The 25,278-nt window shown below is 56.1% G+C and overlaps 8 protein-coding genes across 8 annotated transcripts; 4 read left to right on the top strand and 4 right to left on the bottom strand.

The window, feature by feature from the left end:
* The first annotated feature begins 1,309 nt into the window (after positions 1–1,309).
* Positions 1,310–4,024, top strand: QBC33DRAFT_278564 (uncharacterized protein). The gene is made up of 3 exons (XM_060423228.1): positions 1,310–2,216; positions 2,293–2,719; positions 2,788–4,024. Exons 1-3 carry the CDS (start codon positions 1,435–1,437, stop codon positions 3,817–3,819), a joined length of 2,241 nt encoding a protein of 746 aa, XP_060286906.1. The 5' UTR covers positions 1,310–1,434; the 3' UTR covers positions 3,820–4,024.
* A 1,724-nt stretch (positions 4,025–5,748) lies between these two features.
* Positions 5,749–6,236, top strand: QBC33DRAFT_556171 (uncharacterized protein; the record flags this gene model as incomplete). Its single annotated transcript, XM_060429700.1, has 2 exons — positions 5,749–5,836; positions 5,914–6,236. 2 exons carry the CDS (start codon positions 5,749–5,751, stop codon positions 6,234–6,236), a joined length of 411 nt encoding a protein of 136 aa, XP_060286907.1.
* Positions 6,237–6,571: 335 nt separating this feature from the next.
* QBC33DRAFT_528982 (MBOAT, membrane-bound O-acyltransferase family-domain-containing protein) lies at positions 6,572–9,341 on the top strand. The gene is made up of 3 exons (XM_060427103.1): positions 6,572–7,088; positions 7,163–8,678; positions 8,870–9,341. Exons 1-3 carry the CDS (start codon positions 6,922–6,924, stop codon positions 8,894–8,896), a joined length of 1,710 nt encoding a protein of 569 aa, XP_060286908.1. The 5' UTR covers positions 6,572–6,921; the 3' UTR covers positions 8,897–9,341.
* A 36-nt stretch (positions 9,342–9,377) lies between these two features.
* Positions 9,378–10,731, bottom strand: QBC33DRAFT_278590 (uncharacterized protein). The gene is made up of 3 exons (XM_060423229.1): positions 10,040–10,731; positions 9,790–9,837; positions 9,378–9,737 (listed from the first exon to the last, which is right to left on the bottom strand). The coding sequence occupies exons 1-3, from the start codon at positions 10,528–10,530 to the stop codon at positions 9,512–9,514; spliced, it is 765 nt and encodes a 254-aa protein (XP_060286909.1). The 5' UTR covers positions 10,531–10,731; the 3' UTR covers positions 9,378–9,511.
* A 201-nt stretch (positions 10,732–10,932) lies between these two features.
* Positions 10,933–12,714, bottom strand: QBC33DRAFT_512434 (DnaJ-domain-containing protein; the record flags this gene model as incomplete). Its single annotated transcript, XM_060425906.1, has 1 exon — positions 10,933–12,714. The coding sequence occupies one exon, from the start codon at positions 12,712–12,714 to the stop codon at positions 10,933–10,935; it is 1,782 nt and encodes a 593-aa protein (XP_060286910.1).
* Positions 12,715–18,116: 5,402 nt separating this feature from the next.
* QBC33DRAFT_278600 (Metallophosphoesterase domain-containing protein 1) lies at positions 18,117–19,864 on the bottom strand. The gene is made up of 3 exons (XM_060423230.1): positions 19,545–19,864; positions 19,364–19,424; positions 18,117–19,305 (listed from the first exon to the last, which is right to left on the bottom strand). Exons 1-3 carry the CDS (start codon positions 19,698–19,700, stop codon positions 18,272–18,274), a joined length of 1,251 nt encoding a protein of 416 aa, XP_060286911.1. The 5' UTR covers positions 19,701–19,864; the 3' UTR covers positions 18,117–18,271.
* A 1,269-nt stretch (positions 19,865–21,133) lies between these two features.
* On the top strand, positions 21,134–22,905 carry QBC33DRAFT_445317 (uncharacterized protein; the record flags this gene model as incomplete). Its single annotated transcript, XM_060424323.1, has 2 exons — positions 21,134–21,238; positions 21,550–22,905. 2 exons carry the CDS (start codon positions 21,134–21,136, stop codon positions 22,903–22,905), a joined length of 1,461 nt encoding a protein of 486 aa, XP_060286912.1.
* Positions 22,906–24,099: 1,194 nt separating this feature from the next.
* QBC33DRAFT_529002 (uncharacterized protein) lies at positions 24,100–25,112 on the bottom strand. The gene is made up of 2 exons (XM_060427104.1): positions 24,201–25,112; positions 24,100–24,143 (listed from the first exon to the last, which is right to left on the bottom strand). The coding sequence occupies exon 1, from the start codon at positions 24,853–24,855 to the stop codon at positions 24,496–24,498; it is 360 nt and encodes a 119-aa protein (XP_060286913.1). The 5' UTR covers positions 24,856–25,112; the 3' UTR covers positions 24,100–24,143; positions 24,201–24,495.
* Positions 25,113–25,278: the final 166 nt, after the last annotated feature.

Below are 25,278 nucleotides of genomic sequence, written 5' to 3' on the forward strand. Positions count from 1 at the left end.
CTGCGTTGAGCATCCAACTAGGTGAGATACCCAGGTACAAAGAAAAGTACAGCGAACCGCCAGTATCAGGCTCCTAGAACTGCGGGCGGGAGTTCTGGTTCCCCTCCTGCTACCAGAAATCGAATGCCCCAAAAGAAGCCGTCAAGGATCCTAAGGCAAGGGCAAGGGCAAAGGCAAGGGAAGTGCTGTATCGAGGGTAACTTGTTTCAGATCGCAGAGACCTGCGAAGGCCATTTATTGAGTGGTTGATGAGAACTGCCTGATGAGAGGCTGAGACAGTAGGATCGTGGCCCAGGCATGGGCAGACGCCAGACGATTGTGGGCAGGTACGGGTACTGTTTGCACTCATCATCGCCTTGAGCCGACTGGCCTCAGAGGGCCCCGTACCACAACGCAATTATACTTTTACTACCTGATGTATAGACCAGGAAGTACCTAGGCGGGGAAATGCACAAGATTATCCCTCATGCACGGGCAGGTTTGAGGTAAAAGCAAATATAAGTAGGCACCTATCCTGTAGTCGATATCATGCGGGGAGGTACTTTGAGGCAGGAAGCCAACCGAGCCACCTCAGATTTATTAACCTGTAACTGCGGATATTCGTAGTACGTACCTGTTGCGGTGGGCGAGGCTAAAAGAGGTTAGACCTCTAGGTGATCATCAAAGATGGAAGTCACTTCCATATCACCTGCAAGTCCGTATTTTGGCGCTGTTCAGTCTGGCCCCATTCACCTTCCTCACTGCCGCGCCCCTAGCCAAGTGCCTTCAGTGGTCCTCCGCTAACTTGGTAGCGTATTTGCCTCAGGTTCACATAATTTCTCATCTCCTCCCTAACACTGGTGAGCCACGCTAGCACATACCTCTCGCCCAATAACTGTGCACATTGTCCCTCCGCCCTCCAAGTCAGGTTCCACTCCCCCCCTGTCATGCCTGTTCCCATTCATCCGCCCCCATCTCCTCACTTTTCATTTCCCCTTCTCTTCCTCGTCGCCTCCACAAGACGCTTCCACTCCTCCGTGGACTCACTACTAGTATCTCTAGACAAGGTCAGCTTGACATTCCGACGCATTCACATTGAACATTCTAAACTCTTTTTTCTTTCTCATTATTCTATTAGCGTGACAACAACTAAACTTCTCCAGTCCCCAGGTTTCGAAACACTCCCCGCGATTGATTGCCCCATTCGCGATTCGCGAAAATCCTGACGGGCCGATTAACACCCCATACTGCATGCAATACTTGTCTGGAGTCTCCACGATTTCCATTTCCAGCACATCTCCAGACATTCATCGAAGTCCCAGCCTTACCGCCGTGGAGCACACCCAACCGATGGGAGCCTATTGAATAGGTATCGAGTGCGCCCCGATTGCCGTCCGCTGAATAGCAACGAAACGTTCACCTTCTCAATCCGCGGACTCGAGCACGACGTCAATCATGTCGACGGCCGTGAAGAGGGCTTGCGATGCCTGCCATCGTCGCAAAGTCAAGTGCGACGGAATCAATCCTTGCCGCAATTGCTCTGCCTCCCAGCTGTCCTGCACGTACAATGCAATCCCGCAGAAGAAGGGCCCGAAAGGCTCGAGGGCCAAGGTCATCAGCGAGCTCCGGGAGACCCAACGCCAGACGAGTCTTTCTGCAAAGGTGCAGAACAGATTGAACGGCGTCAACAGCCCGCCCTCGAGCCCAAGCCTGGCACCGACTCCGGGACTTCTCACCCCTGACATCGTGAAGGAATCCATCGAGTTTTTCTTCGCCAACATGTACCCGACAATGCCGATCCTCCACCGCCAGCGGCTTGAACAGCAGTCGCTCTTTATGGACCAGAGCCTAGACACGTACTGTCTGCTGACTTCGCTCTCTGCGTTTATGATGCTGCAGCCTGGCATGACGATGCCTGGGAGCGACCCCTACAGCCTCGATAGCATGCCCGGCGCAAACATTGTCTCTGGAACTTTGCTGATGGAGGAGACTGTGCGTGTTCGCAAGGGCTACGACTACCTTGACACGCCAACCCTCAATACACTCTGTACGAGCTACTTCCTTTTCGGCTGCTATTATGCCTTGGACATGCATGACAAGGCCTGGTTCCACTTGCGAGAGGCTACTACGTTACTGCATATGATCGGGATGAACCACGAGGACACTTACAGACAGTACGACGATATTGAGGCATCGAGGCGGAGACGTCTATTTTGGCTGTTCTTTGTGACTGAAAGGTATTTAGACCCATCCATTCCCAGTTGGCGTCGCCCTGTTGCCGCAGGCTAGGTATGATACTGATCTTGCTTCTAGGGCCTACGCCTTGCAGCGCCGCCGACCCTTGACGCTTCAGGCCACCATCAACCTCCCGACGCCGGGCGATGATCCCACCGATCCACTTGCGCACCAGCTAAGCGGCTTCATCCTCCTCGTCAATTTGTTCCGCCCGTTCGATGACGCCTTCGTCGCACTCTTTACCAGGGTTAGGGGAGACTGTTCGGCGCCATATGTCTCGGCCCTGCAGAAGCAACTGCAGGAAGCCCTGCCGTCGTACCTGAACTCGCAGGAATCTCAGCTCGCCGAATTGCAAGTGGACCAACAGTGGCTCAAGAATGTGCAATGGCAGCTGAGCATGGCCAATGGAAACGCCCCCGAATTGTATTCCATTGACATCGGACGTGACCTGCTTCCTATGGTGTCGCATTTCCCAGGAAGCCTGGGCCTGCTCGGCCTTGGTTTGGTACGTCTCTAGCCTCCCTAACATCTCACCGGTTCTCGGTTTTCTCTCCTGCTAACAAACAAATCTAGATTGACAAGCTCTGCGAAATATCCTGCGCCTTGACCGAGTATCTGTCGATGCAGCCCACCTCCCGCGATCCTTTCAGTGTCGGACCCCGGGAACATCTTCATCAAATGCTGAACGTGATCTCGGTGCTCCGTAATGGCGACCAACGGTTCCTGCCCTTGCTTCTCAGCAAGGTTCACGACATCCTCCCGCGTCTCGCAAATCCGATGCTTCAAAATGCTCCCGAGAATGCTTGCAACATTGACATCTTTGACGGTTTCGGCAATGCTGGTATGGCCCAGCCGCCCATGTTCCCGCATGAGGAGTACGAGAACAAATTCGCCGTCCCTCGTATGGACGAACTCAGTAATGACTCGGGTAGTTCTGCCTGTGGCGCTCCCTCGAAGAACGACATCAACTCGCCCTTTGCTAGTTCTCCGGGGATCATGTCTCCCGGGATTGAGATTGGGCATGGTTTGCCTCACGACTTCGGTTCCATGCCTGACCTTGTCATGAGTTCGATGAATGGGAACAACGGACCGTTAAATACGCCTGGGCCAATTGGTAACCATCAACCACACCACCACCACCAGCATCAGCAGCAGCAACCGCAGCACCAGCAAAACCAGCAGCACCAGCAGCAGCACCAGCAGCACACGCAACACCAGCAGCATCAGCAGCAGCAACATCATTCGATGTCCGGATTTCAGAACATGAATCCGCACATGGGCATGAGCCAGGCACCACCAATGACGCTGGGTACACAGTCTCTGAATCAAGGCCTAGGCCTCGGTCAAGGGCTCAACCCTGGCATGGGCAATGCTTTGAGCAATAGGCTAAGCAACTCTATGGCTCCGGCCATGAGCGGAAGCAACATGATGGCCCGACAGCAACCACAGCGAGCTAGTAGTTTCGCCATGGTGCCGCCTCACATCCGCACCGTTGGAGACTTCCATGCACTACAGCGAGCCAATACCTCCGACTTGAGCCCAATGACACCGCTGGGAATAAGTAGCATGGGGCCCGATATGGACTTCAACACGCTGCCGAGGTAGTGATGCCGGTCCTGGATTGGGAGTATCAGGCCCCGGACTAGTCTGCGCCGGGCCTGACTGCCCCCATGCCAGCGACCCCTCAGGCGCAATACCTAGGTTGCCTCCCAGCTCCCACCCTACGTGTTGCTATGGGACATGCTTCCCCGCCACGTATTCCCCCATATATCCTTACCCCATGTTCTCTTTTGTCTTGGATATGCACCGGCTGGCAGTGTGTCTTGCATTTATACTGGAGTATTAAGTGTCAAAGCACCCCCTTTTATTTGTCCCCTTGGTTTGCTGTGGCAACATCATACGAGAGACGACACGGAAAGTAAGAGCCTGAAAGAGGTGGATGAGGAAGCCATTCCCCCGAGAATGCAGAACACTGTCATACCTTTTTCTGGGCGTTTCCTTTGTGTGTACGGCTTTATCTACTTTGGGCTGGGTTGTTATTTGGGTCAGGGAACAGCTTGTTTGGATAAGCGAGTCTGGATCTCGAATCGGAGTTCATTTTGAATTTCGAATCTAATCTGTGAAGGGGGAAGGAAATTATTTGTGTCAGGGCAGGAACGGGTGAAGAGGAGAAGCAGTCCGAAAGTTGGAATTGTTTGAAGTCTGAAGCTGAGGAGGGGATCTTTTCCCCCTTCATGTGTGGGATATGTTTGTTTGCTAACTAAGCTAGAGAAGACTTTTTTGAATTGAGTCGTTATTTATATATATATATATCTCGCCCTCTATCGGCCACTTCGGCTTTTCGATGTGCCTGGTGAGCAGGGCACTTGGAACATATGCAGCTGATCTGGGCGGAACAGATCACAGGTGCGATGGCGACCAAGTCTAGATCATCCTTCTGGCCTGGAGGGACTATGGCCAGAGGTACCATCATCGATTAACGATTTAGTTACTTCGCAGAAAGACTTGACCCAGAGCCCCCACTCCATCCATCCCACAGCATCTCCAAGCCCTTAGCCCCTGCCGCCGAAGCTGTATGACGGTAGCTGGACCATGGCCGGGCATGGGTTATGTCCTCCGAGGCCGAGCTGTGTGCCAAGCGAGAACGTTGAAGGGCACAGCGCCGGGGTCCTTGTATGCACATGCATTCACGAGGCCGAGGACGAATTGAGCTGGACGGGAATGGTGTGATGTGTGCAGGATTGAGAGCAACTCCCAATGACGTTTGGGAGGGCCAGCAGGAGGGCGATGTATGTGTTCTAATGCGTGCGGGAGCCCCGCGCTCTTGCTCCTCCGAAGGGCCCGAATGCATCGTGGACTCGCATTATCCCCTTTCTTCGGACGTCTGTGTTCAAAGCTCGTCCGAAATGGTCGCGATTCACCGCATTCAAGATATAAGCCGTCCGTGCAGGCGGCTAATGTCATGTCCGAGAACCGAGTCCACGGGTCTCCGCCATGGTGGGTTGCCATAGGCTATACAGCTCTCTCTCAGTCTTTGCATTGACGCCGGAATTAAGATGGTGCGCCGGTCCACCATCACCACTGCGTCCGCTGTCGAGCTCGTGGTGGGTTTCTGACTATTGGAGTGGTCACCATCGGGATTCCCCAAAGATAATCACCGGCTGTTCCTGCCAACCTTGCTGGTTCCGGCGATGGTTCCTAGCAACTGGCGGCGAGATGCTATGCCTGGTTTCAGGCCTATGGCTTCTTGTTCCATTCTTAGCTCTTACACCGCTGTCTGCATTGTGCTAGTGATTAGGAAGACACAATCGTGGAGTTGACTTGTCCGTCATGCGGTTATAACGGCAGAGCCTGTTCGTCGACCACCCAAGTATAAGTAGCACCTTGCAGGCTCACCAGAGCAGAAAGGGAGGGAGTCAGTCAAATCAAGCAGCTCAACTCACCAGTCAGATCAGTCAAACTCATTGTTTGAACCAGACATAGCAAAACTCTCGAGGTCTACTCCCTTTCTCTTTCCCGCACCGTTCCCACAGCATGGCCACCCCAACCCCAATCGCAACTCTCGGCCGCGATGCTAAGACTGCCGAAGCTGTCCGAGAGCTACTCCTCCCGGACTTCGATGGTAAGCAACAGAGACTGACCAAGTCCATACCCAGTGGCCCTACAGCATGACTAACGCCGGCGGGCCAACCTAAACAGTTGTGCACACATGCCTCGATACCGCCACGGCCGAGACAGAGCTCCCCCTCGTCTGCTCCGGACAACTCGAAGCCGCGGCCCAGTCCGGGCTGGGCAGCAACGCCAAGCTTCCCGCCGGCGAACGACGGGTCCCCTCGGTCATCTATCTCGGAGGGGGGGTCTCTGACGAAGACACCGCGAAGCTCACTGCCGTGGTTGGAGAGAAGGCACCGGGCGTTCGCTTCATTCGTGTCACGCGCGACGAGGTCCTTGCGACCGGAGCCACGGGACCAGTTCCAGAAGTCATTGCGAAGATCTTTCGCGAAAAGTTTGCGAGCCTGTAAAGAGGTGCTCAAGGTCAGGGCCCGGCAGTGTGGCATCTTCATGCTGGAATCCTGGCAGTACGTGGGATAGTGTAGCAGCAGCGCCAACATAGCTTCTCCATGGGCTCGCCTGTGAAGTATACAAATCTGTTCGGCGCGCCCAGGCTCTTCGTTGTCTTTGCTCAAACGAGTTGTTCAGGCTCTCCGTATTCGCAGCGACTACCGCCATGCATGGTTGCTTCCCTGAGACATGCCTACTCTGCCTTGGCACTGACTTGCACTGACTTCAACTGACTGAGAAACACAAACATAACCCACAGAAAGACGGATGTGGCTGTAACGCTCCGCTTAGATTGGATAAACTGACGTCAGTAGGTCTCTGCATGTTAGGATCACAGCATAGCCTGTAACCTCACATCACAAGCCAAAGACTTCATTAGCTATAGCAGTTGAAAGAGGTGTGCGTTGCTGGGAAGAAACCGAGGCTGGCTCTTGGAAGGGCAGATCTCTCTCACAACCCGGATACGAAACTGCAAGATACCACTTCTCAAGTCACGTGCATAGAGTGCGTCAACTGGTGACGTCTTTTCCATTTATATCTTATCTCCTTTGATTAGCATTTGGACGGGAGCACCCGCTGCGTGGGAAATACCTGTAGGTAAAAGGCTGATTTGGGTCTCCGGGTTTGGCTATAGCAGGCGAAACAATGTCTACTTCTGCAGACCCTTTTTTCGTCGGAACCAACGACAATGTCATCCGCCCTCGGCCGAGGCGGCTTGTCCAGTCGCAGCTCTCCGATATTAGCAACGCCTCCAACGTCAGCAAAGACCATCTCACAACCCCCGAGAATGGCAATTCCGTGGGGATGACGAGGTATGCACCCGTTTGGGGATTTCATATTAAGGAAGGAAGCCGACAGCTAATCACAAGTCTCTCTGTTCGGGCAGTGGCCGGTCGACGCCCATCCCCGCCGATGCACCGCCCTCGGTTAAAAGCCTCTCCTCGGCGCGCCGGCAGGTCCGGGCGGAGCAGCGCCGGCGCATCTTCCCGACGATCGAGTTCGCGAGCCGAGTGTCCCACTTCGACCCCAACAGCGACTACCGCGACTTCCACGGCTTCTTCAACCTCTTCTGGATCGGCCTGGCCATCATGGCCATCACAACCATGCTGCGCAACATCAGGGACACGGGCTACCCGCTGCGCGTGGAGATCTGGACCCTCTTCACTATCAAGCTGTGGCACCTCGCCGTCGGGGATCTCATCATGGCCGCCAGCACCGCCGTCTCGCTGTCCCTGCAGCGCGCCATCCGCGCCGCGCCTGCCGGGAGCCTCCTGACCTGGCGGAGGGGCGGCGCCGTCATCATGAGCGTCTACGAGATCGTGTGGCTGGCCGTGTGGATCTCGGTCCCCTTTGTGTTCGACTGGGCGTGGACGGCGCAGGTGACGCTCCTGCTGCACACCATGGTGTTGCTGATGAAGATGCACTCGTACGCCTTCTACAACGGCCACCTGAGCGAGACCGAGAAGCGGCTCCGCGCCCTCGACGACCCCTCCACCGCGTCCCGCGCCCCGGCATACCTCTACCCCACACCCGACAACCCGATGGGCACCGTCGCGAACCCTAAGCGGGCCGAGGCGGAGGGCAAGGGTGCGGGCGCCGATTCCAGCGGGCCGGAAGACGACGAGGTGGCGCAGCTCCGCGAGGACCTGGCCCGCGAGCTGACCAGCCCGATGGGTAACACGACGTACCCGCGCAACCTGACGTGGGCCAACTACGTGGACTTCCTCTGCTTGCCGACGCTGTGCTACGAGATCGAGTACCCCCGCACGGCGTCGATCGACTGGACGAACCTGCTCTCCAAGATCGTTGCCATCTTCGGGTGCATCTTCCTGCTGACGGTGACGTCGGAGGAGTTCATCCTCCCGGTGCTGATGGAGGCGCAGGCGCGGCTGGACCCGTCGGCGCGCGGGGCCGGCAACCCGCTGACGGCGTCGGAGACGCTCCTCACGCTGGCCGAGACCATCTCGTGGCTGCTCTTCCCCTTCATGCTGACCTTCCTCCTCGTCTTCCTCGTCATCTTCGAGTACGTGCTCGGGGCCGCCGCCGAGGCCACCCGCTTCGCCGACCGGCACTTCTACAGCGACTGGTGGAACAGCACCGACTGGATGGAGTTCAGCCGCGAGTGGAACGTGCCCGTCTACAGCTTCCTGCGCCGCCACGTCTACTCGGCCACGCGGCCGCGCATCGGCAGGGCCAACGCAACTGCCATCACCTTCCTCATCTCCGCCGTCGGCCACGAGGTCGTCATGGCGTGCATCACCAAGAAGCTGAGGGGCTACGGCTTCGTCTGCCAGATGCTGCAGCTGCCCATCGTCGTGCTGCAGCGCACCAGGTGGGTCCGCGGCAGGAAGACGCTCAACAATGTGTGCTTCTGGTGCAGCATGATACTCGGTTTGAGTCTGGTGAGTTCTCTTCCCACATCCATTCCGTCTCGTTCCCTCTTCGTGTTCTCTTGGAGAGACACGACAACATCTCGAAACTCGTTCACATTTTGCTTGCTGCTTAGTTTTCTGCTTTCCATCTAAATCTATCTGCTGCTGAGGATGGAAATGTCTGACTAACAATTTCGTGTGTGTTTCACCTCATTGCCCAGATGTGCTCTCTATATGTCCTTGTCTGAAGACGAGAGATATGAGAATCAGCACCCCGTATATGACAGAAGGCCTCACCTAGACCACTTGTCAGGAGAACCGTGACCCTGGCAACAGGGCACTCTCTACATGCTATATGTGTATACATATACCTAAAAATCCCAGCGCTGTCGGCATCGATGAGTCGACCAGATCAGGATTCTGGAACCTTGCCTGCACTCTCATTCAGGACAGCCACGGTTCAGCTACACTTGTATATGCCTGTCGTATGCAGCATCTATCAGCGTTGGCTTCTGGTTTTTTTAGTTCGGCAGTGGGAAAGAAAGGCCTCCCCTGCCTAGGCACTTGCTGGGTCTTGTCTATATTCCCCACCTAGGCATTGAGTGTTATTTTACAGTACGATTGCCTGTATACACGCCCTATACCCTACATATAGATGGATAATTAGAAGAAATAACCAAGCATTCTCTACCCTATCCCATCTCCCCGACTTCCACCCTTATTTTCTTCAGTTTGCGTTGCATTACAGGCGCCTGGCCCGATATACTTCGCGAGAACAGATGTGATGTAAGTAAGAGAGTCCCCAGACACCCACCCTCCCGATCACGTAGAGTTCTAGATCAGGCATCGTAGCAAACAGAAAGCTAAAAGAGTCTTTCTATTCGACAATCCCGACGCCAGCTACCTGGCGGGATCTGGCTAGGACGTATAGAGTCCGGTGCTGACCCAAAAGGAAAGGTGCCTTTGGACATTGGTCCCATGACGAGCATTCCGTTGCCCCTTGCCAAAGTTGGACCGTTGCTTGATCTTGTGCCATGACTTAGACATCTTCGCCACGGAAGCCAACAACTACCTCCCTTTCTCCCTCCCCTGAAACCATCAACATCATAGAACGAAATCGTTGGATATGGTATGCACCTGCCTGGAACCCCCCCCTCTTGGAAACAAGGATTGCCCGAAACCGCGCCTCCTATAAATATGCGTTATCTGTATGTATGTATGTAGGTATGGATGGTATGTAAGTTTATAGATATATCCATGTGCACCACGCCCGGCTGCCACAAAAGTACACCACGAAAATGCAAGAACCCGGAAATTCGAGTAGGAATCAAGAGGATGACAGCATGCCACACAAACCAAAGTTGAGGGGCGGGGAATACTGCGTAGCCTACCTAGGTAGGCAACGAACGGGGGAGAGGCAACTTTCTCGGTGAGCAGTCGGCAGGCAGTCACGGTCTGACAAAGGCCACGAAGCCCTTGGATTAAAACAGCTCTTTGACAGGAACCAGCCAAGCAGGAAGGTTTCGTGGAACGAAGAGTGAAGAAAGTTAATTTTTCGACCAATGGCACGCCGATAAATTAACTGTTCCCAGAGCCTTGCTGTTGCCACCCAGGGACCCATTGGACTGCGCGGGACAGCTTGATGACGTCCGAACTGACATAGGGAGATTCTCCCTTCCATCAACTTCCTGGCCTCCCGCCTCTTTCCCGCGCTCGCAGCAAGACACCTTCTCCTGCTCACTGGCACTACCACCGCCCACCCGGCTGCCACGCCCGCCAGATCTCTGCGAAGACCCCAACCCACCTCGGTGAGGACTCTGATCCAAGATGAGGAAAAGCAATCATAATCGTTAAAACAGGACGGTTCGTTACTGTATTTCATGACGTCTGTCGTTCATGTGGGATAAAGTAAAGGACCAGGAAACGGACGGATCAAACTCCCCCAAAAAACGCCTTATAGTTGACATCACAGGTCGTGAGGGAAAACGAGTTGAAGGCCCACAGCCGACGACATTTGACACCATGAGGGAAGCAGAGATATGACCCAAGATTAAACAAACAAAATGGAAACGCCCCCCCAAAAAATACACCCGAGAAAAAAGAATTTCTTATATGATTTACCAAAAACACAGGCTGATCCTCAGCGCCGAAGCAGGTACCCGGAGGGACCTGGATATCGACGAATTGCCGTGCAGCGAGAATGGAAGCCGTGGATGCGGAGTGAGTCGAAGCGGCTAAGTAACGACTCTAGGATATATACAACCAGCCCTCGGTCGGCAATTGCTCAGGAGGTGGCCCAGACGGGGTCTGGGGGATGCACCGCCGGCGCGTACTGGAAGTTGCTGAACGCAACGTCCGCCTCGGTGTATGTCTTGGTCTGCTTCACCTTGGGGAAGTATTGCGAGTGCGAGGGGTAGTAGTCCCGAGACGAAGAAGACGATTCCCGCTTTGGTTCGACAACCTTCGAGCTATACTCGCTATATCTTCTTGCGGGGGGCTGCTCGTCATACTCATACGCGGGATCCATCTTCGTCGTCTTGTGACCCTCAACCCGATATCGGTACGAAACCGGTTCCACGGGCTCTGGGGACTGAGTCCGCCTGCTCCGGCGAGTGAGTGGCTCGTCATCAGAGTCGCGGTCATAGTACGCCACGGGACGTCGGGTTCTGTCGCCATCTTCACCCGCCGCCCACGTGTTCGTCCTGCCAAAGCTCGGAGGCCCTGGCGATGGCCGGGCATACATCTCTTTCGGAAGAGTGTTCACCCGGTTCGGGCGAGGCGGGGACTCCGGGACCACCGGAGGCGTGGAATGCGATTTCTGGAGCGACGGGATTGCCCGCGCCCTCGGCGAACCTGAGTCTATGATGTCGATGCCCTCCCTGGAAGATTTCTTCCGCGAGGCGTAGACCTTCTCCTTGGAGCGGATGGGCATGGGCACGTCATTCGAGGCGCGACGGCCAGATGCCCTTGCGGAGGACCGCCGAACATCGTCGTCAATAAACTCGACCGGCGGCGGTGGTGGAGTCGGCACAGAGATTGGTGGGTTGAAATACGTCGCCGGCTCTGCGAAGGTTTGGGCCCTAGGCAGCGATGGCTTTGACCTCGACCTTTCAATGTAGCTGGCCGCTGCTTCGAGGTACGTCTCGGTTTTCAGCTTCCTCGGCGCGTGAGGCGAAGCTTGTCGCTCCTTTTCGCGCAGCTCTCTTTCGTCCCGCTCTCTTTCACGTACTCTTTCGCGTTCTCTTTCGCGCTCTCGGTCTCGACGAGAAGACGACTTTTCCCTCGGCTCGTCGTGCTTCTTGCTGCTCGACGACTTCTTCTTCTCCACCTTGAAGGCAAACACCTCATCCTCCTCGTAGGGTTCGACATACGGAGACTTCTGACGGCGCTTATCTTCCTGATCCCGCTTCCGCTCCTTGTCTCGGTCCTTCTCTTGCCGTTTCTTCTCCGCCCTGCGGAGATCACGGGCTTCCTTCTCACGACGCTCTCGGTCTCTGTCTCTGTCCTCATCCCTCTCCTTTCGCCTCCGTTCTTCCCGTCTTTCATCATCCCGCCTCGAGGGTTCTTCGTAGCTTGCCGCACGGCGAGCACGACGTTCTTCCTCGTAGATTGCCTGAGTTCGAGGGCTCATGTCATCATCCCACGAGCGAGCGGAATGGTACTGGGGGTACACTTTTGCGCTGGCTGGTGGGATGTCGTGGGGCGACGAAGACTTGAACCTTGGCTCGGCCGTTCTAATCTCGTAGGTGAAATGCTGTTTCGTGGGTGTCCGGGCAGCGGGAGAATTGGCCATGTTCTTAGACATCATGGCGGCCTGTTTGCGGAGCTCGGCGAGCTTGACCTGCTCTTCGTACTTTATCCTTTCGGCATCGTCGATGAGGAGCTCATAGGCTTGCTGCACCTTCTGAAACTCGTCTTGCTTCTGGGCCTTCAATGTCGGATCCTGGACCTTGTCGGGATGGCATTTGAGAACCAGCTTCTTGTATGTGGAGCGAATCTCTGTCTTGTCTGCCGTCTTCTCGAGGCCGAGAATCCTCCACGGGTCTGGCGGGAGTTTATTCATCATCTTTGACGAGTCTAAAAATGGCCGGGCACCGGGCAAGACCGAGGTTGAAGGGGGAAAATAGGAGGGAGTGTCGAGTTGCTGGGCAACGAGTCGGTTGTTCAAGGCCAGCAAGGGTGCTGTCCAGGGGAGAGACTACTGCATGCGAGGCATAGAATTAACCCAGATCAAGAATCTTGGGCTACTTGTAGGGATTCGCAAAGCAGTCGGTCGGGGAAGAGCGACAGGCGGTGGTGATCAGAGGCAAGGGGCTGCTGAGCTTGTTGTGGTGAGCGGTCGGCTTGGTGTTTGGCGAAGAGAAGGGCAGAGCTGGCCGTTTTTGGTTCCCGAGGCTGGGTATGTCGTGACTGTGTGGGGGACGCTGAGGGAGGGAGAGCGGGCAAAGACGTGATGCGCGTGGCCCGGGATTATGGCCTTGGGGTCGGCTTGTTTTGTTATTGAATGGTGATGAAGTCACCTGTCGGTCGGGCAGCGGCCAGGGCGGATGAGGGGGAGGAGGGATCCTGGAGAATGGCTGACACTTGGACCGTTTAAAGGAAGGGGTTGATGCGTGGTGCTGGGGCTGGCATCTTGATTCGGCCTGGCGCAGAGATGCGAAGAGCCGATGGTGGTCCGTCTTGGTCTCAATGACCAGTCAGCCAGTATTGTACACAGTATCACTACTAGTGGCTTCTCAGCACCTTAGCCTGTGGGGTACGGTGCGTTTCTGGTGCTTGCTGCGCTTTAACCAGGGTTGTAATTGCTGAGGTACCTCGCCCTCCTTCGATGTTGCCCGCCCGGCTTACGGCAAAGGAACCTGCTCAAGTAGTGTTACGTGCGAAAACCCTTCCTGTAGATGCCATGGAAGGTGGTCTCTCTTCTTCTTTCCGTTTCTGGCGCCCGAGTATGGGCTGAGGAAGCACGAGGCAGGCTGAATAGGTAACCTAGAGAATCGGGCAAAACCTGCGCCTTCCTCAGGAACCTCGAGGGATTCCAGAATAGAACAGTTAGCCCCGTCTTGGCTCAGGTCTCTGCCTGTGGCTTGTTCTTGTCACTTTCTCGTGCCCCCTTTCAAGTCGTTTACTCCGTATTCCTCGTTGCAAGACAAGAGACGCGTACGCGGACTCGTAGAAGCGTCGGGATATGCGTAGAAGCCGACTTGCGAGCTATTCACTGCTGCGTACATTCATTACCAACCAGGGACTACTAACATGCACCTAGTGTAAGTCGAGTGAGTGAACAAGTGGCGGTCTACGAATTTCGCCCCCGTGGCTGGTGTCGGAGTGGCGGGGAGTTGCCGAGGTCAGGGGGGCGAAATGATGCCATCAGCAAGAAAAACGTTTACGTGAGATACGGAGCAGCTATTTACGGATTACATCCACATCAGTGCCCCTAGGCCGTAATATCGAAAGGGGGGGCAGGTGGGTATGAGTCCCGGTTTGAGTCGTCTTGTTTGGCTCTGTTTCGTTTGCGTGCAATGGGGGTAATGGTAATGGCGGTGTGTTGGCAAGTCGGCGATAACAACTCAAGGTCGAAACACCTAGGATGATCAGTCAAATGATCGTCAACCTCAGTAATTAGACAATGCCACGGTTGACGACGCAGAATTTGAGCCAAAACAAAACAACCAGAGGGTTCCTCCAGAGGTGAGGATTGCGAGGGATCACCCGCGTCAAGAGCGGCCATTTTCCGGGCCACAACGCACTGCACCTTAGTGATGGATCCGAGATGGCCTGCCAAGCAGGCCGACGAGGTCAGAATACTAGGTATGCAGCTCACTCAATCCAATGATCTAGCACAATGGCGGAGCAACGATCCCCTCAGCCCCGCCTTCCCCCTTCCTGCGGAGGAGAAAGGGACCCCAATCCTGCGAATGAGGCACCAACCTTGTTGCCCAGCACATTGAGCATTACCTCCAACTGACTTGGTCCACGAGGGGAAGCACGGAATTGAACCCAGTGCCCCGTCATCAAAGTCCAACAATTCCAACAATCGCAAGTCTCGTGAAGAGGGAGTACTATATTAAAGACACCATAGCTGCATGCATGCGTCACCCAGCTGCCATTCGTTTTTTGCCAGCCCTGGCGCAGGCCGCAAGGGAGTGTCGGCCGCTGCCAGTATGGCAGCCAAGGAACGGATCAGACAACTTGGCTTCGTTTGTGTGGATGGCATGGGATCCTCATGACTGGCTCCCTCCCCCATATTCCTAGCATGGGCAATATTAGTTCCTCAGCTATGCTGGCAATACCGAAGTAGGTCTGGCCTATATCGTAGACGCGCACTACTGTGGCAGGTACTTCGTGCTTCAGAACATATCCTCGCGCCGTTATCGATTGCACTGCATGGCGCCCCATCATTTGGATGGGGCGTTGCCACTGCAACCACTGTCACAACGATATTGAGCGGAGGAGCGAGCACACGACGCAGGGGACTATCTGCGACCAGATATCGAGGGCTGGAGAAGCAGGTACAGGCACCGGAAACCATACCTACTTTGATGCCTGGGAGGTCGGCAATCTAGTGCCAATGACTGGATGCACTTGAGCTTGGATTAATTAACGAGCCCCCCAACCAGCAACATCCCTAGAGAGCCCGCATCCCACGGGGTCGGGCAAGAGAGGGCCATCGGGCAACGACTCGTGGCGCCGAAGTCTGGTCTTGTGTCTTGTGCGGAATTTATGCGAATGGAGTGCAGCTGGAGGAGGGTCGTCGTCCAATCCAGCGGGGGGACGAAGCCGCAGGTCCGGCCAGGGGTCCTTGAGTGGATTGAGCGGGTTGAGTGGAGGGGGTGGGTTGTCTCAGACGAATCACAACGGAAGGCGGCCAGTGGGAATGCAGGGCCACGCTCCATCCACCGAGTGGTGAGGGAGGCAGCACAAGCCATTCCTTGCCTGATCGCACTCGCATCTCTTCGCTGGTTTGCTGGCTGCCGGCAGTCCACTGCACGAGGTTTCCAAGCGGTCTGCACCTTCTTCCAACGTAAGCCAGTTGCATGCCAGCCCACCCGAGCAAGACTCCGCAAATCATCCATCTGAGCCATACATTGGATCGCCATCAGCTGCTAGTGCAGCACCCTCCGACAGTTCCTCTCATTCGTCTGGTGTCAGTGGTCACCCTTTTAACGAATACGGCCTGTGATCTAGCTGTCTCTCGAGCCATCCTTCGTCGTCATTTACTGCAGGACAAAGGGCAGATTCCATGTTTTGGAAAGTGTAAGTTTGAAGGTAAACTGCTGGTGAGGAAGGAACCACCTTCCCGGCTTGAGTGACCCGGGCAGTTAGCTCAGGTCCAACTCTGGGCTATCTTGACCAAGATCAACCCCGCCAATACCAACCACAGACGATGGGCCTACCTCTACTCCGTGCCATGTACAGGCATCATTCACATCGATATCGGACGCACAGCAAGTCCCAACCCCGCAAACCGGCCTCACTCGGGGCGAGTCGACTCGTGGGGGGCATGCTCCATTTACCCCGCCATCGATGAGATCGTAACATCCAGAACATGGACCAGACACGGACAGTGAGCGAGCAAGCGGTGGTCGAGAAGTTCCACACCATGGATGGGGTTTCTTGTGGCCTTACGCGCCTCAGCGCTTGTTCAACCATGACCGTTGATCTTTGGGAAGCGGTGTGGCATGATCTCATCTGTCCGCCGACTATCACCTATCACAGTAACAGAGTGGTGAGACTCTTCAACTATAGTTCTACAACGGGTAATCCGTATTCCATCCAGGACATACCAAGTACAGATACTTTGGCCCCCCACAGGGACGTAGGGGCTTATCGACACACCACACAGTACTAGAACTAGTAGTTACATGTTGAAATTCTGCCCCTGAGACACATCTATCCCGTCCATGACACACGCCTGGCTGACCCCTCATTGGCAGGTCTGCAAGTGTGGTACGAACTAAATGGCGCAACAACATGTGCAGCTCTCCAATCCAGCCTGCATGTGAGCTATTGGCCTGTCTATTGGCCAGGACTGAGTCTAGAAGCGCTAACCATCGTCCACCTAGACCAGCACGATCCTCCCCGGCCAGGGTGTCCCCTGACAAACGCTGCGGCTCTTGGCTTTCTCTTCCCCAGATCCCCTCAGTCCCGAGGCCGATCAATCAATTGCCACGGAGCGGCTTGTGAAAGGAACAGCTAACTGTGGTCCCGTCGTCCCCGGTAGCCACTTTCCTGCAATGCCTTCAGCACTTTCCGAGTCAGCTGACTCTCGAGCTGGCAGACGCTAAACTGGTAAAGCAGGTCACTCGTCAACTGGCGCTGGAGCGGCATGGGTAGTCTAAGGGCGGCCCGCTGCCACTCCATCTGTGGTAGCGTAGATTCACGCTTAGGAGGTAGTGTCCCGGGCCCTTGTGGGGGCCCTCCTTACCTGGGGTTTCCTTGAATGGGGGGAATTGTATGGGGGAGATGCAGTGTAAGCTTCCATCTGACCAGCGATCTCGGGTAAATCCCACCACTTGGTCCCCTATCCTCCACCGTTTTCTATTGAGGAGGAGGAGCATCGCTCCCCGCGCCTCCCGCGCCCATCGAACACACTGGGGAAGCAAGGCAAACGACTATGCATCAGCAAGGGTTGTTTATTTCGCATTGCTGCGCTGGTCTTGGCGGTAGCAGCGACTGTAATCGTGACAGGTATCCATCCAAACGACGAAGTCTTCCACATCCGCCACATCTCTGGCCTCTCTCAGTGTGGATATATGTCGCCAAGTCAGAGAGGGGATAGGCCCCTTTTTTATAGGACCGGCCCGGTCGAAGGACTCGAGGCCCGCTTCATGTAGAGTGCGCGAATGAATGACCCCCATCGTAAACAGTCGACAATCGCCTCTCACGTCGTAAACAATCGCCGCTTACCACACGAGAGGCAAAAGCCCCGAGAGAGAGGCAAAAGGGCCCAAGGGTGACGCATTTGGCCACATGTCCCAGAACGTCCTCCTCGCTGCCTGGCGCGAGATGCCCATCTCTGACAAAAGGTGCAAATCCCGAGAGACAAGTGTCTCACTCGGCAGTTGGACGGACGCTACGCTCAGGCGTAGTCGGCACTCACGCGCGCAACGTTGAGGCAATCGTGAGGAACGGGACGGCGGCGGCAAGTCGCTCTTCACCAAGTGTCCCCTGAACATGCCGACAAGCGTGCGTCCCGATAGGGCAGATGTCTCTGCCGCGAGGCACTGGCCTGGCCTACTGCCACGACAGTTGACACTGGCGCTGCCGAACCCCCGTGATAGGTCAGCCCGGTCCTCACATGAGGGGGACGCCATCGTCTCCACAGGCCTGATATCGAGGGCCACAGAAGCACCATCTTCAACGGGGAAGCGCGAGGGGCAGGCCAGCGGGATGCAGGGGGAGGCGAGGCTGGGCAGGCAAGGTGGGCCATCGGGCCATCTGATATACGGCCAGTGGATCCGGCTAGATATCAGGGTAGACAGACACACTCTCTGGCATGTGAAACCTCCCCAAAAGGCAACCACGTAGCTTTACCTACCTAGCTCCCCGGCTCGGTCGAGCACGCGCACAACCAAAGACACCTGGCGGGCGATGGGACCAGGCACCCAAGTCAGGTGCCGCGCTCAATCCTGGCCCTCGCAGACAGGCAGGTCCAGATCGACGACAACGGGCTTGTGAAAGCGCCTGCCGCCCGCGTGCGGCCAGCTGGTCGCCGCGATGGCGCAGTTGACCACGCACGTCTCCCGGCGCCCCGTCCGGCCAAGCAGCGACGCCCGGTCGCACCGAGCCATGCTCTCGGGGTCCCCGGCTTGCCCGGTGAGAAGCGCCCCGCCTTCGGGGTCCGCGTCGCCGCAGTTGGCGGGCCTGCCGCTGGCGCTGCTCTCCCCGAAGCTGCCGAGGCCTCGCTGGGTGGGATCTCCTGTTTGGGAACCGGGTCCGAGTTGTGGAGCCGTCGCGGGGTGCGAGCCGTCGTTGTCCAGCGGCGCCCTCCCGCCTCTTCCCGTGAGGTCGACCAGGCTGATCTTCCCGCCATCGGGGCAGGGGTCCACCCATGGCTCCGCCCCAACCTCGGTATATGGCTCCCGCCCCTCGCCCCGGATGTCCCACCGCACCCGCTCGGCTCCCCGCGCCTCGTGGACATGACCGCACACGTGGAGGCGTGGCCGGATGTGCCAGAGGGCACGGCGCAGATCTTCGCATCCAAGATTCAGATCATGGGTGGTGGACCGGTCACAGTGCAGGTGTGGAGGGGTGTGGGTAACGAGGATGTCGGTGGCTAGAGGGATGGAAGACCATAGCTCTGCGGCCGTAGGTCCGGGAAGGGGCTGTGACTGGATGCCAACTGCGGGGTGCTCGGTATCAGGGGCCAGGGGATGAGGTCCGGGGGACGAAGATCCAGAAGCTAGGTCTGATCGGGCATAATCGAAGGCCCAGCGACCAACCCGGGGGCTGTACGGGGAGCCAAATACCGTAAAGGTTGTCCGTGGTCCGTCCGGTTTTGTCAGGCGAATGGTCGCCTGGCTGTGGCAAAGGTAGGTTACCGTCGGACTAGAGGTGAGAAGAGAGATGCACTCCTCAGGGTCCTGGATGCTCTGGCTGTGAAGCGATGACCCCCGCCTGGCGTAGAAGTCACGGTCAAGGGTAATATCATGATTACCTGGTTGGTATCAGCTGCAGCCCATCCGCGGAACGTTGTTGGGGGGCCCTGGTGATACCTGCAATGACAATCTTGGCCTCAAAGTCGGTATTCTCAAGCCAGTACACGGCTTTGGCCAGCTGTTCAGCGGATGCCGGATGATCAGCCAGGGAAATACTGACCCGTTTGCTTGACTGCGCCCAGGGAAAAACAAGTCGAGGCTGCGGCCTGCGGCTGGGAATATCTGGCGGGTTTCGTACCTCTGAATAGCTGCCCTGGTTCGTCAAGTCACCTGCATGGATGAGGACATCACCCTTTGGCAACTTGACGGGACGGTTATGTGTGTCCGCTATGCAAACGAACCTGGTACGCCGGGACCGCATCGATCTCGCCGTGGATGGCGACAGGGACTCCATGTGTAACTGTTCGTTGCTACGCGAAAATTATTTATTATTATGGAGGTCCCGATCATGCGGTTCGGCTTGGGCGATCAGACACTCGATCGGGAAAACCCCCTGACTCTAAGCGGCGGTGGCTGGATTTACCTTGCATGGGAACTTGTTTCGTTTCTGCTCCACCTTTCCCGCACGCCGTCCACTCTGGTGTGGTTGTGCTGTGCTCAGACAGGATGGATATTGGGTCCCCGCGGATGGTAGATGTTCCCCGCCGACGGGAGATGCAGTCGGAGGGGAACTGATTGCCCGGTCGTGGGGAAGACGAGTTTGACCATGATTAGAGACACAATCAAACCGAACCTCCAGATGCTACAAAACTTGGACCTTCAAGGAATATTGTCGGACAGAATATAGGACGGGAGCAGCCATCGATTGGAGGGCAGACAGTGCGAACAAGCTTCCGAATTCCGTATAAGATTGGTTTGGCGGAAATCCGTATGGAAGAATGGTATCCACACGGAGCTCTAACAATCGAGGGATTGGTCAATGGATACGTGCAGCCGGGGCGGCCCCTATTTATCGCAAAGGCATGTTCACGGTCAGTGCTCTGTAAGTTGCGGGCCATTCATGAGCCGCAGCGGCCTTTGCAGGCCAGGGTCCTCCGGCTCTCATACTTTCTAGCTGCATGATGGTAGGCTCTTGGAGTGGCATTAGCCGTCCATGTTGCGTGCTGAGCTGCAGCTCCATCTGATCTGACTGATCTGACAATTTGAGTTGGTTATAGCCCTGGAGTTTGTATATGTAGGCAGGGTTAGACATGCATTATCCAGTAGGACCTACAAGACCTACATAAAGTAGGATTTCCACATTGGCTCGAGGACGCTTTTCGTTGGTTTCCAAATTCCGAACAAGGGTCTTCTTTCTTTCCTTTTTTTCTCTGTTCTTCACAGTGTGTCAGGGGTGGGAGCGCAGCACAGCAGAAAAGGAACAAATGCAACGCCAACGCCAGCGCCCAGACCAACCCCGGCCGTTTGGATAGTCCCCAAATTCCATCCCCTTTGTACCCCCAATCATCCCAGAACTCCCACATTGACGCCGTCCAGCGCCGCCCAGGACAGCTCGCGACTGCGTCTGCGACGAATTTCCTCGATCCTGGCAATTACACAGCTGCAACTGGCGGATGAATGGGGCAACAGACGCACGGCATTCGCAGAAAGGGCAGTGGTTGTTGATAATTTTATCACCATCCGAAGCGGCCCCAAGGGGCAGAAAGCAAATGAGGCACTAGACCACGAAACCCGTCAATCTCCCCAGCAGCTGGTGACTGCATTCTCAAGCTCGGCGACAGGCGAACGACGAGGCGAATATCGGAGAATCCGACATCTCGGTCGTCGATTCTGCACTCCCACAGAGCACGCAGTGGTCCGCTGCAGTTGTCTCGTGCCGGCCAAACCATGGCGTCCATGTCTGCGATCCCCAATGCGACGACTCTAACTCCACCAAGCAGTTCCCATGGCACAGGATATTCATGGGACATCTCTTCTTCTGCACACATAGAGGTGAGGACAGCTCTCCTCCCAATCACCCCGACTCGCTGGTGTTTCGCTTCGCGGTCAACCACTGACCCCTCTTCTTGCCCATCTTGCAGGACCCTTCTAAAAACACGAAATTGGCTCGAAACAATGGCGGTGAAAGCGGGCAGGCTTCTCTGCCCTTGCAAAACGGTATCTCTCCTCCGATCGGATATCTCATGAACGGGGTAGATGGCACGACGAAAAAACTCAAAGGGGGAGGTGATGCTGCCCCAGATTCGAAAGCACGGAACCCCGAGGCGAGCTACCGATCGCCACCCTACACCAAAGACGCAAAGTCTCGAAGCATAAAGGAGGCCAGCAGTCTTGCAGATGGCTTAGTGGACGTCTACAGTACCAACCAGAGCGAATTAGTGGGAGATTCTCACAAGAGAACCGTCAATGAGGTCTACGGGAACGAGCCCATCGACGAGAACTCGAAATGGATCCATCGAGATAAGCTAGCAAGGATAGAGAATGAGGAGCTCCAGGCCGCGGGCATCATTCTGCCCAGAGCCCCTCGGGCGCAGTCGAAGAGCCAAAACCGGCCCAGGAGAGACCCAAGCCAGGACAAGGTCAATGGCCGTACCAAGATAGCCACTGGAAGCATAGACCAGACAACGCCGAGGTCGAGGAAGAACTCGGAGACGCCCACAGATCCCCACACCCCGCTAGCAGTCTCAGTTCCCAGCTGGGACTTCAGGCTACCCGAAGAGATTGCCGCCGAAGCGAACGGATACTTCGCCTCCAACGGCAGCGCAAAAGGGGTGTCGAGAATCCCTGTTGCAAAGCTCAGCCCTGTTCCCATCCCCCCCGAGCATCTTGAGCGAGGAACCCCGATGATTCGCAAAAAGGACGGCAGCCCTGGCGAGGAAGATAGCATCAACTATCCCAAACCAAGGTCAAGAAGCGGGAGCTTGGGCAATGCCCTTGCAAGCGGCACCAACTTGCCGGCCGCTCAGCCAGCCAAGCGATCTGCCACCGACGGATCCCCCAAGAAAGGTGCATCAACTGCCGTAGGTAGAAAGGCGTCGGGCCCGGGGAAGGCAGTGAACGGGGCTGCTGGCCGGCCAAAGACGCGGGGCGGACCAAGCAAGGATTCGACGAGTAGCGGAACAGCAACGACGCGACCATCTACGCGCTCCGGCGAGCTCAACAAGCAGCCAGAGGGTGACCCTCCATGGCTGGTCTCGGCATACCGCCCGGATCCGCGGTTACCTCCGGATCAGCAACTCTTGCCCACTGTCGCCAAGAGGTTACAGCAAGAAAAGTGGGAGCGAGAGGGCAAATTTGGGAACATTTACGACCGGGAATTCCGGCCTTTGAATGACGAGGGCTTCGTGGACCCACCCGTTCTGGCCGACGAGGACCCAGCTTCCAAGGAAGCGGAGGCGGAAGCCGAAGAGAAGCAGACGGGAGAAAACTGGCCGCTCAGGCCCGAGCCACCAAGTCCCCCCCAACCACTTGGACGGACTGGCTCGTATACCACCATCCCGAAGATCACTGATAAGCCCAGTCTCAGCCCTCTCCCCAGCCCCGGCCCCATGAACCCCATCTCGCAGCGTCCGCGATCGTCCATCAGTAGAGCTCCGGAGATGCCCGAGGACCCCTCGGAGAAGAAGGGCGGCGGCTGTGGGTGTTGTATAGTGATGTGAGGCACCGCCTTGCATTTTCCACCCTCCGAGAACAACACCCAACGAGTACATACTATTGTTCTGGTGTATAATCCCCGAGTCGCTTAAGCAGCGACATTGTATACGATCAATCAACTTGGGAGGAGTGTGCCCGATGGCCACAGACGTCTATATCTCCTTACCTCTTACAAACCCCTTGATAGCTCCGAGCTCCGAGCCACCTACCATACTCGGATCACATCAGTTCCATTTCCTTCCCAGCAGGCCGAGCAAATCTCTCACCCTTACGACGACACGATCTTTTCCTTTCGTCCTGTTTTCATTCTCGCATCGTGTATTTACTTGCCTCCCCATTTTTCAGCGATCCTGTTAACGCTCCGGCTTTGGCGAAACGAGGCTTGCCTTTTTTTCCCCCCTTTTTTCTTACTTTTTCCCTTTGTCCTACATTTCACATCAGGAACGCCACCTCCAGTTTGTTTTGCTAGCGTCCACCATATATTTTGGTTCGCGGTCAGCAGAGAATGATAACCGCGCAGAGCGACCTACCACCAGGAATCTTTGATTTTGTTTGGCGGATTCGTCCGACCACAGGAGTTCAGAGGATTGTTTTTAGTTTGACCGCCCACGTCCTCCAATCCTTGCCACGGAGAGCGTTCATCATGTCGGTTCGACGTGGGCTCGTTGCAGAACGGGCGGAGCACCCATGTCGGGTTCAGAATGGGAGGTTTCTTCTGTTTCGTCGCCTGTCGTGGGAGGTGGAGCTTCATTTCCCCCTTCATCTAACAACGGGGTACAACTGGAAACAGTTGAGTGAAGAAAGCCGATGAGAAAATGGGCCGGGGAGAGGAGAGAGCGATTTTGAGAGGATGATGTTTGGGAGAAGGGGAGTTGGCGGACTTTCAACCCCCTTTTGATGAGCCCCACTCCGTGTACCTTCTGATACCCCCCGATCCTGGCTTCCGCGGAGCGGCTTGGTGATTGTTATTTTTACAATTCGAAACGGCGGAGGTGTCGAGAGGGAGAGAGGGGGAGGAGAGAGAGATTACAGCTGAGGGAAGGGGACGATGCCGAGACCACGGTGGGCGACAGCCTTCGATAGATTCGAAATGGGAACCACTTTTCCAACGATAGACATTACCCTCTGCTTGTTTTCGGCCTTATCCCGTTATATCATACGACGTGTAGCTCATCACAAGGGCTTAACAAGTGGGAACCGAAGGAATCAGTCTGCTCCATGGGCTGCCGGATTCTCCTTCCAAGCAAGTGCTTCAAATGATCATCAACCCCGCCTTCTGCATGTTACTAACATGGAGTAGTCACAAACGGCTCGAACAACGGGGATTGTTTTCCGCTCACTGTTTCACAGGCCTGGGGGTCGGGGGAAGAATAGCTGGCCATGTTGTCTACAGTAGGGGGTCATCAGTCCACTCCATCGTCAGCTGACTCAGGCAGCTTGACCATGGTTGAGAAGCTTACTAGACGACTGCGTCATTGCTCGGTCGCGAGAAAAACTGGGTATATTGTTTGTCAACACTGCTTATGGCACGGCCAAGGGGTATGACCATGAAGGCGGAACAGAAGATGCGCAGCCAGTCCATACAGTCCCGTCTTTCACTGAGGAATATGCGACTGATCAACTTGAATCCGAAGCAGCCCGAGCATCGACGAAGAAGTAAAGACGTCAGGCTCCCCTCCGTCAGTCTTCCCTAGTGTAAACAGGTAAATAAACCGACGGGCCAGCCGGCTATCACCCCTCCACATCAACCCATTCCCATCCCGGACGGACCTTCCCATCCCAACCAGATCCTCCCCAGCACACCACCAGGGAATCGCCGGGCCCGTCTCGAACCCTCCCGCGGCCCAATCTCGCCATCCTACTCCCCCACACGGACGGGCCCAGCCCCCAAAAAAAACCAAAAAAGGGAGCCGACCGACCCTAGAAAAACGGAGCGATGCTCCAGCGCTTCCCATAGGGCAGGCGGTACGGAGATGTTGCGTTACAAGGGAAGGGGGCGGGGCGGGGAGGACGGCCGTCGTTTTGGGTTTTGCGCTTGCCTCCTAGCTTGGGAGTTAGGCGGTTCTCCACATGGTGTGGTACGTATACGTTTACGCATTCGCATTCACACGCACACGCGCACGCGCACACACATACAATCACTTGACTTCTGTTCTGCACATACAGACACTCAGGGAACAGGAAGAAGGAGTGGGTTGTCCGGGAAAAAGGGTTTTTTTTTTTTTTTTTTTTTGGGGGGGGGGGGGGGGGGGGGGGGTTGGGGGGGGGGGGGGGGGGGGGTGGTTGGGGGGGGGGGGGTGGGGGGGGGGGGGGGGGGGGGGGGGGGGGGGGGGCGGGGCTGGGGGGGGGGGGGGGGGGGGGTTCTTCTGCGAGGGGCA

Source organism: Phialemonium atrogriseum (assembly GCF_030411735.1).
Source record: "Phialemonium atrogriseum strain 8032-3 unplaced genomic scaffold QBC33scaffold_4, whole genome shotgun sequence".
NCBI classification, from domain to species: Eukaryota; Fungi; Ascomycota; class Sordariomycetes; order Cephalothecales; family Cephalothecaceae; genus Phialemonium; species Phialemonium atrogriseum.